Source organism: Sphaerodactylus townsendi, linkage group LG05 (genome assembly GCF_021028975.2).
Source record: "Sphaerodactylus townsendi isolate TG3544 linkage group LG05, MPM_Stown_v2.3, whole genome shotgun sequence".
Taxonomy (NCBI): Eukaryota; Metazoa; Chordata; class Lepidosauria; order Squamata; family Sphaerodactylidae; genus Sphaerodactylus; species Sphaerodactylus townsendi.
Window position 1 is genome coordinate 96,332,066 of NC_059429.1, and position 17,186 is coordinate 96,349,251.

At 41.9% G+C, this 17,186-nt stretch overlaps 1 protein-coding gene across 2 annotated transcripts in view; it reads right to left on the bottom strand.

Moving 5' to 3' along the window:
* The window catches only part of TSPAN2 (tetraspanin 2), a 65,407-nt gene extending 59,738 nt beyond the window's left edge, over positions 1-5,669 (bottom strand). For both annotated transcript variants that reach the window (XR_007244677.1, XM_048498803.1), the window contains exon 1: positions 5,525-5,669. Coding sequence is in view for 1 of the 2 variants with exons in the window: in XM_048498803.1 (XP_048354760.1) it covers positions 5,525-5,593 (69 nt within the window). In the remaining variant the exon portion in view is untranslated. The remainder of the gene's footprint in view (positions 1-5,524) is intronic.
* Positions 5,670-17,186: the final 11,517 nt, after the last annotated feature.

The following is a 17,186-nucleotide window of genomic DNA, read 5'->3' on the forward strand; positions in this document are numbered from 1 at the left end:
GGTTGTACTGTTTCTCTGAATACTTGCCTGTGTAAGAAAATGAACTTTTACCTCATGCATCACAATAGTAACATAAATTTGAACTCATGTCGAGCATGCTACAGCCCCGCTAAAGCTGCTCGAAGACAAACCTCAGTGAGGACTCTTTAAAAAACAAAGGCATGATTTATATATGATTGAAATTTTTACATCTGGACCTTCTCCTACTAATACTCAGCAAGGCTCTGTAAAATTGCAGCTGTATTTTTACATTTGCCTTTTCTCATCTTTTTAAATTCAGTTTCAATGGAGATTCAAGATATGTATCATTTAAAAATTGCTCTACTGGCCCCATCCACAGTGCACCTTAACTTAGTGTTTAATACAGAGTGTACTTTAGCTTTGCAAATGGAACTTCAACAATGTTGGAACTTCAACAATGTTGGAGAGGTATGTATATAAACTGCAGTGACCCTTTTTGGCAACACATGGGCAGTTTGGATGCTTGCCTTCCAAGGTTAAAAGAAAGCCAGAAGAACAGTAGGTCAAACACTTCCTGAAACAGACACTATTGAATGAAGCAACTAGAGGGAAGTAGGTGGCCTAATGGAACTACTACTGAACCTTACAGAACCACTGACATGGCACTAGGACAGTGGTTCTCAACCTGGGGGTTGGGACCCCTTTGGGGGTCAAATGACCCTTTCACAGGGGTCGCCTAAGACTCTCTGCATCAGTGTTCTCCATCTGTAAAATGGATAAAAGTTAGGGTTGGGGGCCACCACAACATGAGGAACTGTATTAAAGGGCCGCGGCATTAGGAAGGTTGAGAACCACTGCACTAGGAGGTCAGAGGACAGTATCTCATGAGCAGCTGGTCAAGTAGCTGATTCCCCAAGCCAGAAAGCCTTTTTCCCAATAGGAAAAAAAATACCGGGGATAGGTATGAATGAGTTAGTAGCCTAACAGCCCAATTCAGAGGGCTGCTGCTGCTGGGGATGGCACTGCTTCCATGCCACCACACCGCCCACAGAGGCATTCCAGGAGATGCAGGGAGGCAACATAAACCAGGAAACCCCCAGCCACATTTCTAGCACTGACTGCTGTGAAGATCAGCTTGAAGATATGTGGATACCATCTAGCAAATCTTCAGAAGTCTGAAGAACAGTGCTGTGCTGGGTTCACATCGGTAAGAAGGCAGATATTTAGTGCCCTAACCTCTCCCCATAACTAGAAATAGAAAAAAATGCAAATATATATGCAAATTCTTATAATTTGCTAAACTTCCCAAGCAAAGTAAGACCATTGGTTTTACCTACATGTCTTGTAATTCCATTTGTTCATAATAAGACATGTATAATGTTGGGATACAAGAATCACATTTGGTGCTCCTGTTTAGCACACTATTCAAGTGTGAACAGCAGTTTGAGACCACACATATTTAGAAAGGGATGAGGAAGATGAAACATATGGAAAATAAGATCTTTCGCTTGAAGACTGACAGTGAAAAATTCAATGAGCTTAGAAGGGTATAACTCTGCTTACTATAAAGCATCAAAATGAAGGCCGGGATGCATGCCTAGGACTATTTTCCATGTTCAAAGTTCAAATTGCAGCTCAACTCCTGCAATTGATTTTGGGATGTGGGAAGAAAAGATGCAAGCTGGGTTGCAGTGTGACATCTCTCTTTTACTGGTTTACAGATAACAGAATCCAGAATTTCTGGGAGAAAATCATTAACTGTCTTTAGGATGGAGTATACTCAGTCTTGAATCCCAAGATACATATTATTTAATTTAGATGTTTTCATTGTTTGCCACATTAAAAAGGAGGTATGACACTAGGTAAGCTCTCAAAAATCTAAGCAAAGCTGCACAGGAGCCACAAGGAAAAGTATCTCTTCGCATAGGCTATTTTGATGTAATCTGTGGAAGTGTGCCCACATTTAAGAGCTCCACAGTGTTCTTTAAAACTCGAGTCCTTTTGCTTTCCTGAAGATTAGCAACCAGCAGCCCTGCCTAGGCACTGAGAACCACACAGTCCTGGGAGAGTGTTGATAGCAAAATAATGTCAAGGATAAACAAATGTGCCCCATTGTGGCTGTTTATTTCCTTTGCTGTTTCTATGGTTTCACTTGCTATTTTCTTCTAATGGCAGACTGATGTTGGTAGTCTGATCTGGGAGACATGTTACACAAGATGTAAACTTGGAGAACTAGCAATTAAAGTGATGTTTGTGATTTGGGAATTAGGCTATAAGCATCTTTACTAATGGAAAGATTCTTGTTATTCTTGTTGATGCACAGCAAAAAGGGGGATTATTGCATGTAGCAGAATTTGAGTTTAATCAAAATTATTATTATTATTATATTGTGTGTGTGAGAGACAGAGACAGACAGACAGAAAGATGGGCAAAGAGAAAGAGCAAATTTGTTTTCGTTATTCACCCTAAAATGCACTTAATAGTAGTGTTAATTTCTTTACCATGAGACTAGAGGTTCTGAAATTAAAAGCTTTTTTTCTGAGAAAGGAGTTCACAGTTTTACAGGCAGGATATTAGGCAACAGATAGGATATGTGTGTAAAGATTGCTGCTATATTCAAAAGCAAGTAGTTCGTCAGATAGCAATTCAACTAGCTAGAGTCCTGATTAAATGACTCTCACTAAACTTGCCAGACATAACCAGTCTACAGCCTTTCATTATGAAGTGAAAAACCTATAACTGTTCAGATTAGTCTCTGCTATCCATCAAGTCTCTCTCCAGCTATCTGGCACTTTAGTGTATGAAGGTGGTGAAAAACTTCTGTATTAGCCTCTTTCTTCTTGACTGTCACCAGCAACCATCCTGTTTAGTAAGGGAGTAAATTTGGCCTGCCCAGTCAGTAATGGGCAGAAATGGGCATGTCAAAAGGGAGTCTGATTTTTCTGTCCACTGAAGTTCTGCTGAATGGAAAATTAGGAATGAGGCAATTGGGTGGTGTTTACCATCTTCAGCAAGCACTCTGCCCAACGGACTGGTGGATCTCTTAATGCCTTTCTAAATGATCCGTTTCATTCCACTGGAAATGCAGTTGTTGTTCATTTGTAGTAGAAATGATGATTTCTACCTCAAGACATTAGTCAGAGACTGAGCCCTCCCTCCCAGTTTGCATCAGTCAAGGATGGAACTCTGAGAAGCAATTTTGAAATCATGGGAAAAGAAAATGAAAATTGAAAAGGAGACCTCTTCTTTCATATCAAAACGATAGCATCTGTTTCAAAACATTTTTTCTAGTTGCTTCTTTATGTACTTCAGAAAGTTTCCTCTATGCTAGAGCACTGCTCATCCATGACATGAAAAAAATCAATGTTAACAATGAGCAAACAGGCTATCCAATTCCCTATGCCCCACCCAACGGCAGTACTACAACGTCTGCCCTGATGTGGATATGAGACATACAGCTTCTGCTACCAGACACAGCTAGCCTCAGTAAAAGCACACAAGGTTTGCCCAAAAGGGCAGGTTCTCTTGGTTGGGTTTCTGCATGTCTCCATGAATCAATATAAGAAGATATATTAAGATATTGCAGAATGATTTCTAAACAATGTATTGTTGAAGGCTTTCACAGCTGGATTCAACTGGTTACAGTGTGTAACAGACTTCCCTCTGTGATACACCTCTGAAGATGCCAGCCACAGACGCAGGTGAAACATTAGGAACAAGATCCACCAGACCACGGCCACACAGCCCGGAAAACCCACCAGAGCCAGATTTCTAAACATATTACTCTTCACTTACACCATATCTGCTCACTTCTGATAGCTACTTATTCTATATAAGAATAGTAAGTTTGCTTGCTTGCTTTGATATTCTGTACTTTCAGGTGTTGTGCTTTTAAAAAAAAGTTTTCATCTTTCATTTGAGATGGGAAGAATGCACTGCAACTGAATGACAGTTCCAATAATATGCTCATTTGGGAAGTAAAGAAAACTCTTATGAACCAGATTCCCTCCTTTCTATAGACACGCTCATCATTCTGCAACCCAGTTCATTGCAGAGCTGTAATAGCACAACATTGCTGGTAAAACCACCGTAATATGTAGATGTATAGGAACATCCCAAACAAAAATGTCAAACTGTAAAGTGCCCAAATAGCTTGCACAAGAGACAACATGTGCCACAGTAATGTGTGTATGTGACAAAATGTTCAAATACTTTTTTCTTTGAACATACATAGGCCATAGAGAATACTCCTTTTCAGTAAGAACCCCCCCTCCAAAAAAACCCTTCAGAAACACAAATAGAAACAGCTTTTTGCACAGTAGTCTAACTAACCTCACAAGAGTTCTATTTAAGGCTTTAAAAACTCTAGGTGGTTTCTTGACGGATACTGAATTCAACAAAATGTACTGGGGTCCTGGGCATTTGGGGGCGGTAAAGCATTTATTCACTGTTTTTTATTTGATGGGTGTAATCCTGCCTTGCTTGAGGCACAAATAGGCTTTGTTTATATCAAGGACTGGAGAGATATTAAAGACACTATCACATACAGACACTTCTCCTGGCTTGATGGAGTCACTGGGCCAAAAGATAACTGATAAAGGCGCAACAACAAAGGAAGCTCATTCGCTGAATACATTTAGCTAGCCCTGAGCTACAATTGGCAAGAATGCTAAATAATTCTCACATGAAGAGTACGCCCCTTCTTGCAGTATATGACAGTGTAGCCATTCTTTATTTATTAGAAAACTTATATGCTGCCTGCCTCTCAAGAGAGCACACTCAAGGCAACTTATAAAACAGAACACAGCAGAACCATAGAAGTTGTTAACAATGGAAAACGGAGCATAAAAGTGTGCAGCATAAAACTCAGGATAAAACCCAGCATAAAAGTCAGCAGACTTCAGAACATACTAACTTCAGACTTCTCAGCATTCTTATCTCAGAAAATGGTCATGACTGAGTTTTCGCATCTATCATAGAATATTTCTAAATAATAAATAGTTTTCATTAGTAAAGCCACTATCGCAGATGAAGCCTAAAAGAGCGAATCAAACACAGGAAGTAGACATCCTTCAACATTTCAACAAAGCAGATTCTTTCCCCTGGAAGCATTTTACCCAAGCATCACTTAGGAGCCAGTCACACTGAATGTCCCTGTGACCAATCATCCAGTAATGGGCAATGGGATATACTTCAGCCTTTCTTTTTGAAATTACAATTTAGCAATCTAAAGAGGCCATCAAGTGGGACAACCATGAAACGTTTGAGAATCTTGGAACATTTGCTAATTCCAGTGTTAGCAGGTAAATTCTCCAGGGGAGAAAAATCTCAGCTAGTGGAGAGACTCGCCTCTTCTCTAAGAGGTAGGGAGTGGGACACACACCAAACCATCAGCACAGGGCTGGATCCCCTCGCTCGCAGCTCCATGGGTCACCGCTTTCCAGAATTCGGTAGCCACCTCTCTCCCTCCTAGCCGGGTCTCCCTCTGCTCTGACCACTGATCTCTTCTTCCTCGACCTCAACCCCCGCCCTCGACCCTCCAATGCAGTTGCCCCGCACTGACCCAGAAGATGAAGTTGAAAATAAAGAGCAGGAACTTGACACAGCGCATCCCTCCTTGTACTCGCCCCATGGCAGCGCTCTTCTTCTGCAGTTGCGCCCAGCAGCTCCTGACACCGAACTCGCCAGCAGGCTGACAGCGCCTTCGCCGGCTGTCGCCTCCCCGCCTGGAAGCGCTCGGGGGTGGGAGGGGGCGGAGCCTGCAAGGAGGGGGCAGGTGCCAGGCAGGACAGGAGGCGGGGCCTGCGCCCTCTTCTTGCTCTGGGGTGGCGGGTGTCTTTTTTGTTTTTGATGGTGCTGGGGAGGTGCAGGAACCTAGATCGGAGTGAGATGATATTATTTGTCCTGGAAGCCTTACTCGGGATTTTTAAATCTGTATTTAAAAGAAAAGAAAAGCGGACAAAGAAAGCGCTAAGCACATGGCCAGGAGCATTGTTGTTTGATGAGTTTGTGTTTCTTCGCGCATTTCAAGGGCTCAGCTGTTACAGTGGACAGACTGCAGGATTCTGCTCATGCCCTTGTTACCAATATGAGTGTGGAAACTGCCTCGGCTCGGCAGGGGTAGAGTGTAAGATGGAAAATGTACTGTGTTGTTTCAGTTTGCATTTTGAAGGCGCCTTCGTGTCTTTAAATAAATCTGTGCAAGTAGAGAACTAGCATGTTTAACAAGAAAATTCTCCCCTAGCCCAGTGCCTAGCTTTCTGCTTGCAAGGTTGTTAAACCTCAGCCAGCTGAAATCAGCAGTCTGCTCCGCCAGTTTATTCTGCTGCATGTGTACATTCAACCTTATAAAAGCGTGTGGCGTATTCCGGGTCCTCTGCATTAAAAAAAAAAAATCCGCGGGGTGCAGCTATGGCAACAATGTTGTGTGCACATTGGAGGTTAATTTGAATAAAATGCCTGGCATTGCATGGTAGGAATTCGGCTTCAATTGCGCCAGACAGCAGCAGGATCATCCGCAAACCAGTTTTTGCTTAGCCAGAAAGATCCCCCAAAGAGTGCTTCTGAGTGCGTGAAAAATGTCCTCAGCATAGTGGTAGGCTTTACAGCGCAAAAGTCATCCCCGTTTTGTTTGTACCACCTCTGAAGTCTCTTGCCTTGAAAACCCTACGGGATTGCCACAAAGCTACTATGACTGGTCGGCACACTTCCCAAAAGCAATCGAGGCACGCCAGCGTCTCCCTTTGAGCAGCAGGAGCCCTGCTCAATAAGCCACGCCTCCTGGGAAAGCCCTGGGTCTTCTCCGTCACTGGCTACGTTGGGAGGGTGGGGAACCTCCTTCGGTTGTCGGCTTGTTTGACTTGCCAGCGCTGGTGAAGGCGGGATGGTTGCTACTGACTGGGTTGTTGTGATGTGTTTTCCAGTCGTTGTCCGGGAGCTTAGAATCTGGGTCAGCAGCCCTTTTGGAAAACTGTTCTTTATATATATATATATATATATATATATAAGGTCTGGGAGTACTCAGGACCACTTTGGGCAACATCTGCAGCAGTTTTAATTCTGTGTTCTACAAATTCTTTTACCAACCACAGAGAAGGCACAAATTAAGTGTGGAAGGATAGGAAATGTGGTGTACAATTCAGGAGCTGCCACCTCCTTTCATAAATCCTGTTTGTCATTCATCTAGCACAGTCGTTCCAAACCTTTTTCACTCATGTACCCCTTGGCAACCCATTTCCCTCAAATTGTACTCCCAATTAGCAAATCTATTACGTTTTTTTTTTCAAATGGGCAAAAACAACATTCTCCGTTGCACCCCTTTTCTTATGGAATAGTCTGCTCAATGACATCCTGGGCTTTGTTAAATATACAGTTAATAGGGCTATACTGTAACAAGATGGTTCTGCTTTGGTGAAGGGATAGAGACTGTGGACTAGACTTCTGTGAACAGTACGTATTGTGCGTTGCTGTAAGTATGATCTATGTAATTTCTGTATCAGTGAATGCGTCATATTAATGCTTATGCTTTGTTTCAGTTCTGTTTCAGATTTCTGCTTGATTTCAGATTTCTGTAGCCCAAATCCTATTGCCCCTTCTAAGTCCCAATACATCTGTAAGTAAATATTCAGTTATAATTTTTAGTTAGTCATAATATCGAGAGCAATTTTTGTCACCTGTTAGTTTTAGCTCCAAATTAATATTTAGCTCCAAACAATAAGCTTCTTGAACCCGAAAACTAGTAAATAAGTTAACTTAATTTGACTTTCTCAAGTGTATACAAAGGTTCAGATCCCAAGAGATTCAGGGCTATGTGTGTGCGAATTGTCACACACATTCACTTTCCCTTGGTCCCAGAGTGCCAACAGAGTGATGGAAGCCATATATATCAAGTGTGGACTTATTCATCAGTGAAAGCACAATTCTCTCCAGAATGGGAAGGAGAGTGTTTTTATTTCATTACTGGCATTAGTAGCAAGTTGAAAGACTGGATGAACGTATGTTGGGAGTGCTTTGATTGTGTGTTCCTGCATGGCAGGGGGTTGGTCTTCATGGCCCTTGTGGTCTCTTCCAACTCTTCAATTCTATGATTCTATGAAAATTCAAGTTGTCTTCTAAAAAATGCATTGGATCTTTCCAGATTTACTGGGGGATCCACTCACAACTTAGTCTTAGGACAACAGAGGCTATTATACATGGTCAGAGGCGGAGCGAGGGGAAACTGTGCTTGAGGCACGCGCGTGCCCTGCACCCCTGCCGCAGCATCCCCTGCCCTGGAACGCCCCTGCCATGCCCCCTCAACAGCCGGGCCACACCTCCACTGCTGCTCTGCTTGGGGTGTTGTGTCCCCCCATTCTGTGGGCGTTACGCCACTGTACATGGTAGTTGTGGTGGAAATGCCATCAAGTTGCAGCCAATGGGATTTTCAGGGCAACCCCGATGGGATTTTCAAGGCAAGAGATGTTCAGAGGTGGTTTGCCATTGCCTGGGTCTGTGTAGTGACCCTGGGCTTCCTTGGTGGTTTCCTATCCAAATGAGTCTGCTTAGCTTCCAAGAACTAACAAGATTGGGCTAGCCGGGGTCATTCAAGTCAGGGCATGATGTGCATGCCGTAGTAGTTTTCACCTCATGTGCTACGGCTCTGAAAGACTGGAGTTCTCATCCCCTTTTCAGTCCTCAAACAACCTTTAGAAGGAACATGTCCAAGACTGAATCTGCTGCCGACATCCTGTTGAAAAGTGGTATGTGAGGCAGAAACTTTGGAACGGACCAGCAAAATATTAAATATTTTTAAATATTTATTTTCCATTAAAAATCAGACCTAAAATAACTACAAGATTTCACCAGTTCTAGGCGGATTCTGCATGGGCCAAAAACAGTGGTGGAAAAGTGGTGGAAAATGGTTTAAAATGTAACCCTTTTACGCCGTTTTCACACTGCTGTTTTTGGCCCATGCAGAATCCGCCATAGTTTGTAGTAGGGCCATAGTCATCGCTTTTAGAAATAATTCTCAATGGAGATATGATCCCTTTAGAGTTTTGTGCAGCACAATTTGTAGAGCTAAGAAGATGTGAATATTTTGCTTAATTGTAGAACACCAGTGAAGCATATGGCCTGGTTTGCATATGCAACAGAAAGTTATAGTATTTATTTATCACAATAGTTATACACAGACTTTCCTTGAAGTTCAAGGCAACTTACAATAATAGCTAATAAACATTTCCAGTAAAAACCAAAACAAAATAACAAACGCTAAATATCTCCCTTCCTTCCATAGAAGATGCTTGCCCATACCCACTCAAAAGCTTTGACAAACAACCAGGCCTTTTAGCGCCTCCTGAATATCTCCAAGGAGAGAGTCACCCTTGCTTCTTTAGGGAGCCAGTTCCACAGAGCAAGAGCCTGGAAAAGGTGTGAGTTCTGGTTGATGCCAGATAGGTGGTGGAATAACAAACAAAAGGTGGCCTAAAGACCATTGTTGGTGCAGAGGGCAAAGTGGAATGTAAAAACTGCCCACTAATTAAAAAATACATCACAAAGAACAGTTCTTGCCTTCACATGCTGTACTAGTTTTACCAATACTTTTAATGTTGAGGAAATTTCAAAAATGTTGTACAACCCATTCTATAATCACATGTATAATCACATGTATGTGTAGACAAGCATGTTGTAGACATCTACTTATGAATCCTCACTCTGCCATAGAAGCTTTCTAGGTTATCTTGGGACAGTCACATAGCTCTCTCACAGATTTGTTGTAAGGATATAATGGTAGAGAAGTGAGTTGCTGGATCTGAGCCCTGAGGCCACAACTGACATTTAAGAAAATGCAATAATTGTAGCATAACTATTAGAAAGACTGCTCCCATTTCATCCAGTTGTGGCATTTCTAAACATTTTTTCAGTACAAACAGGAAAAAAGAAAAAAACACAAGAACAATTGACAAGGAAATGAATCTTTTCTTGAATATAATTCTAGATGCTAAGACAGCCAGCACAGTTATAAAAATCATAAAATAACAAGTTTTTTTAAAATAAGTAAAATAAGTAAATTTTAATATTAGAAAGAAACATTGATTTGTGATTGCTATCAGTGTTTGATTCTGCACAACAAAAATAAAACGTCCTGCCAGTGTTTTAAAAAGATCTGTTTGGCTTTTTGTGGTCCCACAGCACGGAGAACACAACTGCTGCCAGCCAAACAGTTCATTTATCCAGCCTGCTGGCTGATGGAGCTCTTTTCCAGGGGGATGTCTGAGAAGCTATGATGACACAAATATGTGCATATTGCAGCCTCTCTAATGGTCATCTCGTAGCTTCGCAGACCTCCCCCTGAAAACAAAAAGCAAAGAAAGGAAAAATGACACATGCGCGGGATTGCTAGGCAAAACAAACTTTATTCATCTAATTTTTTTCACAGAAATTGCTCTTGGGTGAGTTGAAAGCAGAGGAAACCTCTGTGGAGAACCTTCAGAGAATCTCTGCTGCAGCACACAAACTGACAGGCTAGAATGGTGAAAATGAAAGCAAGAGGTTTGGCTAGGAGAAATGAAGCATTTTCTGCCTGCTTTTGTTTACTCAGCAGGCCGAAAACCTTTTCAGCCTGGGTTGTGGGGGGTGGGGGGTGGGTGGGAATTGCTAATTTAGAGATTTTTGAAAAACCCAGGTTGATAGAAATAAAACGTTCTGAAGACTTTGGGGGGCGGGGAGAGAGCGGAGTGAACGTCTTCCCCCAAACAGTTTTTAAAATGGCTTCAAGGCAATTCATTTCTGCTATGCAGAAACCACCATTAGTTTCTAAAAAATAATTCTTACAAAATACATATTCCACTATCTAATGGTCTTATAATTACAGCCGAATACATTGGGGGGAGGGAAGTAGTTGAGCAGTGGGCAGAGATAGTGCCGCCTCGCTGCCTCCACAGAGGTTCCCAGCGGCACAGCAAGGGAAAATAAAAAGTAAACTTACCTTCCCTACTGAAAGGGTTCTGTCCAGCCCAATGGGCGATGCTTGCCTTTTTGCTGATTTGATACCAGCAGTGGAAGGCCTCAGGAAGGCCTCGGGAAGCTGGCTAAAGACTTTAAGTCTAATCCTTGACTTTTTGCCATTCCAAATGAATTTATTTATCTTTCTGCCATTGTGTTAGGTTTATTTTTCCATTGTATATGAACTGGTAACATTTGAAATAACAAGTTCAGCTTTGGTAAGATATTTAATTTTTCAAGGGGAAATTCTTACTAACCATGAAATTTTTAATGTAGTTCATCTTTGCCTGTCCTCATGAATTCCTGTCCATGTCATTTTATAATTTTCTTTAAATAATGTATCATTTTGTCCACCAGGTTTATTCCTAGATATTTAATTCAGTTTGATGTCATGTTGCAGCTGGTGATTTTACTGATTTCTTCTTCTAACTTCAGTAAGAATTTCAGTTGTGGCGGATGCTGTTTATTTTGGGTTTCATAATACAGACCTTAAATCTCTACAGTGTTTTACTGCATCACTTAGGCTAAACATGGGATAGAATGAACTGGGGGGAATTGTTGGGATTAATAACAATAACTTATAAGGAGTGCAGAACCTAAATAATTAATATCATTTTATGAATTTTTCTTCATTTGCGTAACAACAGAATGTCTTTTAAAATACCGTGTTAGCAGTGTTGGAGAACAAAGAAGATATTTAATCAGACAGCAGGAGGTGTGTCAGGTTTTCTACATAAACTCTTTATTGGCACCTTGCATACATTTTGTAGTTGTTGTAAGAAGGATTTGTTGTTTGTTGGCTGTGTTTTATAAACTTTATAAACTGGTTGTTTTTTATGCTGTGAATGATAGAGCTCCCTTTCTTTCTTCTAATTTGAATGCCTGTTGGAGTGTTCAGTGCCTGACAGAATAAGGTTTTCAATATGAGATGTTTGGTGGAGAACAGCTTAGAGAGATGAAGAATTAAAAGGATCAAACATTTGTAAAGGATCTGTAGGTAATAGTACCCTGTAGTGTCAAGATAACAGGCAGAGAAAATTCTCTGTAAGCTAGATGAAGACGGATGAGATCGTGGGGTGGTGGGTGGGGGTGAAGAGGCGGGGGAGGGGCAGAGAATAAAGGGGTAGGGTTGACAGCTCTTCATTGGGAAATACATAGAGATTTTGGGGGTGGAGCTAGGGAGGGCAGGATTTGGGGAAAGGGACATCAGCGACCCTTTTCCCACTTACCTTTGTGGCCCCTTTGCTGCGTGCCGCTCCCAGCGCGCGGCATCCCTGGTGCGCGCCTGGGCGTCCCCATGACCCCGCGCTCTGCGGGGTCCTCAAAAGGCACCCTTTGCAAGAGCGCCAGGGATGCCGCGTGCTGGGGGGCGCGACAGCGGCAGCGCGGTTGCGCTGTTGCCGCCACTCTCGTGGGGAGTGCCGAAGGACCCCACGCTACTCTCCTCAAGTAGCGCGGGGCTTAAGGTAAGTGGGGAAAGGCCTGCTGGGTGTAATGCCTTAGAGTTCACCCTCCAAAGCAGCTATTTGGACACTGCTCTTGATCTTCTGGAGATCCATTGTAATACCAGAAGATCTCCAGGTGCCACCAGGAAGTTGGTAACGCTAATTAATTCTATTCCGATAGTGAATAGAAGGTCCAACGATTAGAGGAAAGAAGGTATTGTGGGATTCAGAGGCATTATCAACTCCACGTGCAAAATGGGTTAGTATTGGCTAACTATGCATATGGTTGCCTGTTTTTCTGGTTGCCAGAACTCTTGTGTTTTTAACATCCCCCTACAAGTAGAAATTTGGCATTTTTATCAACATGCAGATACAACAGAAGGAGAAAGGTCATCTTTGGAACATCAGCCTGTCATGCAGCTGTTAAAGACACATGAGTCATCTCAGAAACAAAATAAGATAGATAATTATGGATGCATCTTGATTGGTCATAAATGCTTGGGGAACATCCTTTGGAAAAATTTGTTGTAGCTTGACAGGAAGGGGAAAAAAGGAGTGGGCTGCTGATTGCAGAAACATAATAAACTACTTGGATCTGTAAATAAAGGTGTAAGCTTTTATGGTCAGACTGTTCTCTTCATGCCTTAAAGATCTATGAAACAGGAATGTGATAAATGATTTAGAAGATGCTATCTGGATGTACATTTAGTGCACACATTTGGTGTGTACATTTGGCAGAGGAACCTCCCACAGTGACTGTTAGAATTGCAATTTGGGATTGAAAGGTTATGAACCCACCTATCTGTCTAATGGATGCAATTTTAACTTATGCTGACTTGTGTTTTTTCCCCTGATCCTCTCATCTGCTTTCAAGTACCACCTGCGTGTGCCCACAGTGATGCAGATTCTGTTAAGGGTGTTTATCTTGCCATCATGTAGTAAACTGATGTAGACTTGCAATCTGAGAGTTGCATGATAGTGGTCCAGGAATCTTATGGAAGGCCCGGATCATTAATTAAGCACTGTCAATTCACAACCAACTCATGGTGATCCCCATGAGGTTTTCAAGGCAAGAAGTAAGCAGAGGTGGTTTGTCACTACTTTCTTCTGCATTACAACTCAGGTCTTCCTTGGTGTTCTCCCATCCAAATTCAAACCAGGGCTTTTTAAGCTTCTGAGCTCTGATATACTAGGGCTAATCTGGCTATTCAGGCTGCTAATTCTGGACAGAACAGAGCTCAGCGTGGAAAAATGGCAAAACATCCTTACTTTCTTTTGACCAAATTCAGTAGGTCGCTCTTACCGAGGTGGCCACTTTATTTTCAGACTACACTCAACTGAGATGCACTATAAGCAAATCCTCAATGCCCACAATTCTAGGTTTGGGAAAACAGTTCAGGCAGTTTGCATATTGCTTAATCCTGTTTTCAGAGTGGGACCAAATCACCATTTGGGACAATGATAAATTAATCAGAGGACAGTCCATTCACCAACTGCAAAGCAGACAAGGATGCAATTTCAGATCTGGGGTGGCAAGATTCTGAGCAGCATTTTAAAGCCCCACTCTTGGGTGTATTAAATATATATTTTTTAAAAAAGTTGTATTTTATTTGCATTGTTAATTTTGTAATATATTCACAACTATGGCAATGTTCATCATTTCAAGACCAATAAACCCCCTCTGTGGGTTTTTGTGTGTGCCTTAGACAGGCATGCTTGCTACAAAGACTTATTCAATTGTTTTTAGCAATAGTGCATTGCACAGAACCAGTGAGATAGCCAGAAATGTAGAAAGTCATGTTTTTCTCTGAAAGGTCTTGACTGCATTCCTTATATGGCACTCCTGAGTGCAGAAGGTCCTACTCCCTATCCTGAGTAGATCCTAAGGGGACCTCTGTAGAAGGAATAAATGCTCCCCTTCCCCAAAGTTAAAATTTATTTCCTTTGAAAATATTTCCCTTTTCTGCTCTCATTCTTAATCCTGAACACAGCTATTTGAATAGGTTCTGTTTGAGCAAACAAAAAACCATACAGAAATTAGAGGAGAAAAAAACACGCTGATGCGTTAAATGCCTTTAGGTATCAACATGTAGCACCGCTTTTAATAAAAAGAAATATGCATTTATTTATTTTTTATTTGACATTGATGACCAGTATGTTAGACAAATAATAAAAAGGTCCATGTATTATTTAGGATCATGCTCTTGGTCCTGTTTGCCAAGTGATGCATAATTGACAACACATATAAAAATGCATACCAGGCTAACGGCAAATGTTACAGTTTTGAGCTACATGGAAGAATTAAATCAACAACTTAAGCTCGGCACAGTGGAGAGACTGAGAGTGGTTTCCCTTAAAAATGTGTGTAGTGGAACAGAGTTGCACTGAAAACTTTCCATGGACAAACACTTGCCCTTAATAGGCATTGAGTTGGAAGGTCCTGGGGCAGCTGCCAGCTAATAAACAGAATGCTCAGTGTATGTGTGAGGCTCACAGCCCTTGAATAACTGCAAAGCTGATGCTTAGAGATGAGGGGCCAATTTTGTTGCCAGAGTACTCTCACACTAGATTCTAAGGACATCTCAGTTGCATTGTGGTTGGGCTGGTGAAAGAAATAGGAGCTTGAATTCACCTGGACATTGCAATAATCTTTTACATTTTTTAGCTTGGCCTTCCTACAGCCAGTTCAGAAATTAGTTCTCTTCTATCCGCATAGAACTATGTGAATTGGGACAGGCTGAGAAAGAGAGTGACTGGCCTAAGACCACCCTTGAACTTTATTGCAGAGTCTGGATTTGAATTCTCTTCGCTCCTGCTCTAACACGCTAACCATCCTATTTTTTAAAATTATTATTACATAGCAAATGGGAAGCTGCTGCAAAAAGAATATTTTTAGTGGGGTGGGGTTGGGTGATAATTGGAGTAGTAGACTCCTGAAGTTATTCCTCTGCTGCAGTAGTGGACTTCTGATGTTATTCCTCCGAATAACCTCCTTATTCACACAACCTTTGGGTTCTGGAGTCACTTGAGAAATCATTACATTGACTTACTGCCCCTTGTGAGCTGACTGTGTGTCTTTATGTCAGGCAAGGGTGGACTGGGAAGTTAAACTGGTCCAGGAGGAAGCCAGGCTGAGTGGCCCCTGCAATACTGGCAGAGCTACTTTGGCTCAGCTCCGTATAGTCCTGGTTAGCAGCAACCCTCCAAGGGCAGTGGCCCACTGGGAACCAACCCTGTTAGATAAATCACCTGTCTGCTCCTGGTATCAGATACAAATCATCCTAAATATATGATGGTGGTGGATGGCTTTCTACTGTCAACTGGCTCATCACAGGGAGGGAGTCAATGTATACAGCTATTTTAGCCAGCCAGTGTTCTCCGAGATGTGTGACTTTGTTCTCTATTAACATATTCTAAAATCTTTTAAAATCTTTATATAACCACTTATATGAGGAAAACTAGTTTATGTCCTCTTACAAGAGGAAAACTAGTTTGATGTGATTGCTCAACATAGCAATTATTTAATCAGTCATTAAGTTTAAAGATGTAGAATTAGGAATCCACCCCTCTTAGGTAAATTCAAGGCTTTTAAATTTGCTATAGAGACAGTAACCTAGATCTGTCTCAATGGAGAACGTAATAAATTTCAAAATGCTTAGGCTGAAACTTGCAATGTACTGTCTGTCTCAGAGGATTAACAGAAAAGAGAGGCAGTACCAGCAGTAAGTGTCTTAATGCCAGGGACGTTTTGCTTCATTCAACTTCAAGCCTGCCCTCTGTAGAGTGTCTAGGACCTTGTCCAGTTGAGTATTTTGCTCTTCCTCTGTGCAGCCATATATCAAGATGTCTTCAATGTACAAAAATGTGCTGCAACAGTTGAGTCATTTCTCTTAGAAATAACTCAGGGGCACTAGAGGTGCCAAATGGCAATCTATGAAAGAAATATCACCCAAATTGTGCGCAGGTGGTTAATTTTGCACCATCCAGCTCCAACCGGATTTGCCAGAATCCACTTGCTGCATCCAGCAGTGAAAATACATACAGGCTGGCTAACCAAGGAACAATGCTATCTATGGTAGGAAAATATACTTTTCTCTTTTTACTGCTTTAGTCAGTTGTTTCAGATTGTTGCATTGCAATGAATTAGTAGAGTAATAGGGCAGAGGTGCAAGTGTATTATTTTGCAGAACTTTGCTAGATAACAAAATAACATTTCACTAAATATAGGAACAGCAAACTCTTATCTATGCAAGTGCTCAGTCTGGGTATCTGTGAAGTCTATATGTGCCTGTATGTCCGCCTCTCCTCTTTTCTGGAAGGGAGAGATCTTTCCGGAAGCTCATGTGATTCTAGGCATGTGACTTCAGCAGTTAACTCCTGCTTGACTGAATGAAGCAGATACTTGTAAAATCTTAACACAGATCCACAAAGACTCACACTAGACTCGAGCATCCTATCCAGTTCAGCTTTCACATTAGGGAGCAGTGGGACTGAAATGGTCCTGGTTGTGCTGACAGCATAAGGTACTGCATTTTCCTTTAACCTTATTTTTATTGGAGTAATCTGCAAAGTTCCCAGCTCATGTTGGGGCTCTATAATGAGTTCATCTAGATGACATTTCAAACCCACTGCAATAGCAGAGTCCCCAGCTCAGTAGATGGTGGCTGTTCTTCCTTTCACAACATTGGGTGGGGAGTCCAAGTTGCCTCCCCTGGCAATGTTCTGGGGAACGGTTCTCTCAGAACCAGGCAATTATTGCTGCACCAGCATGAGTTAATGGGGGTGGGGGTTATGCAG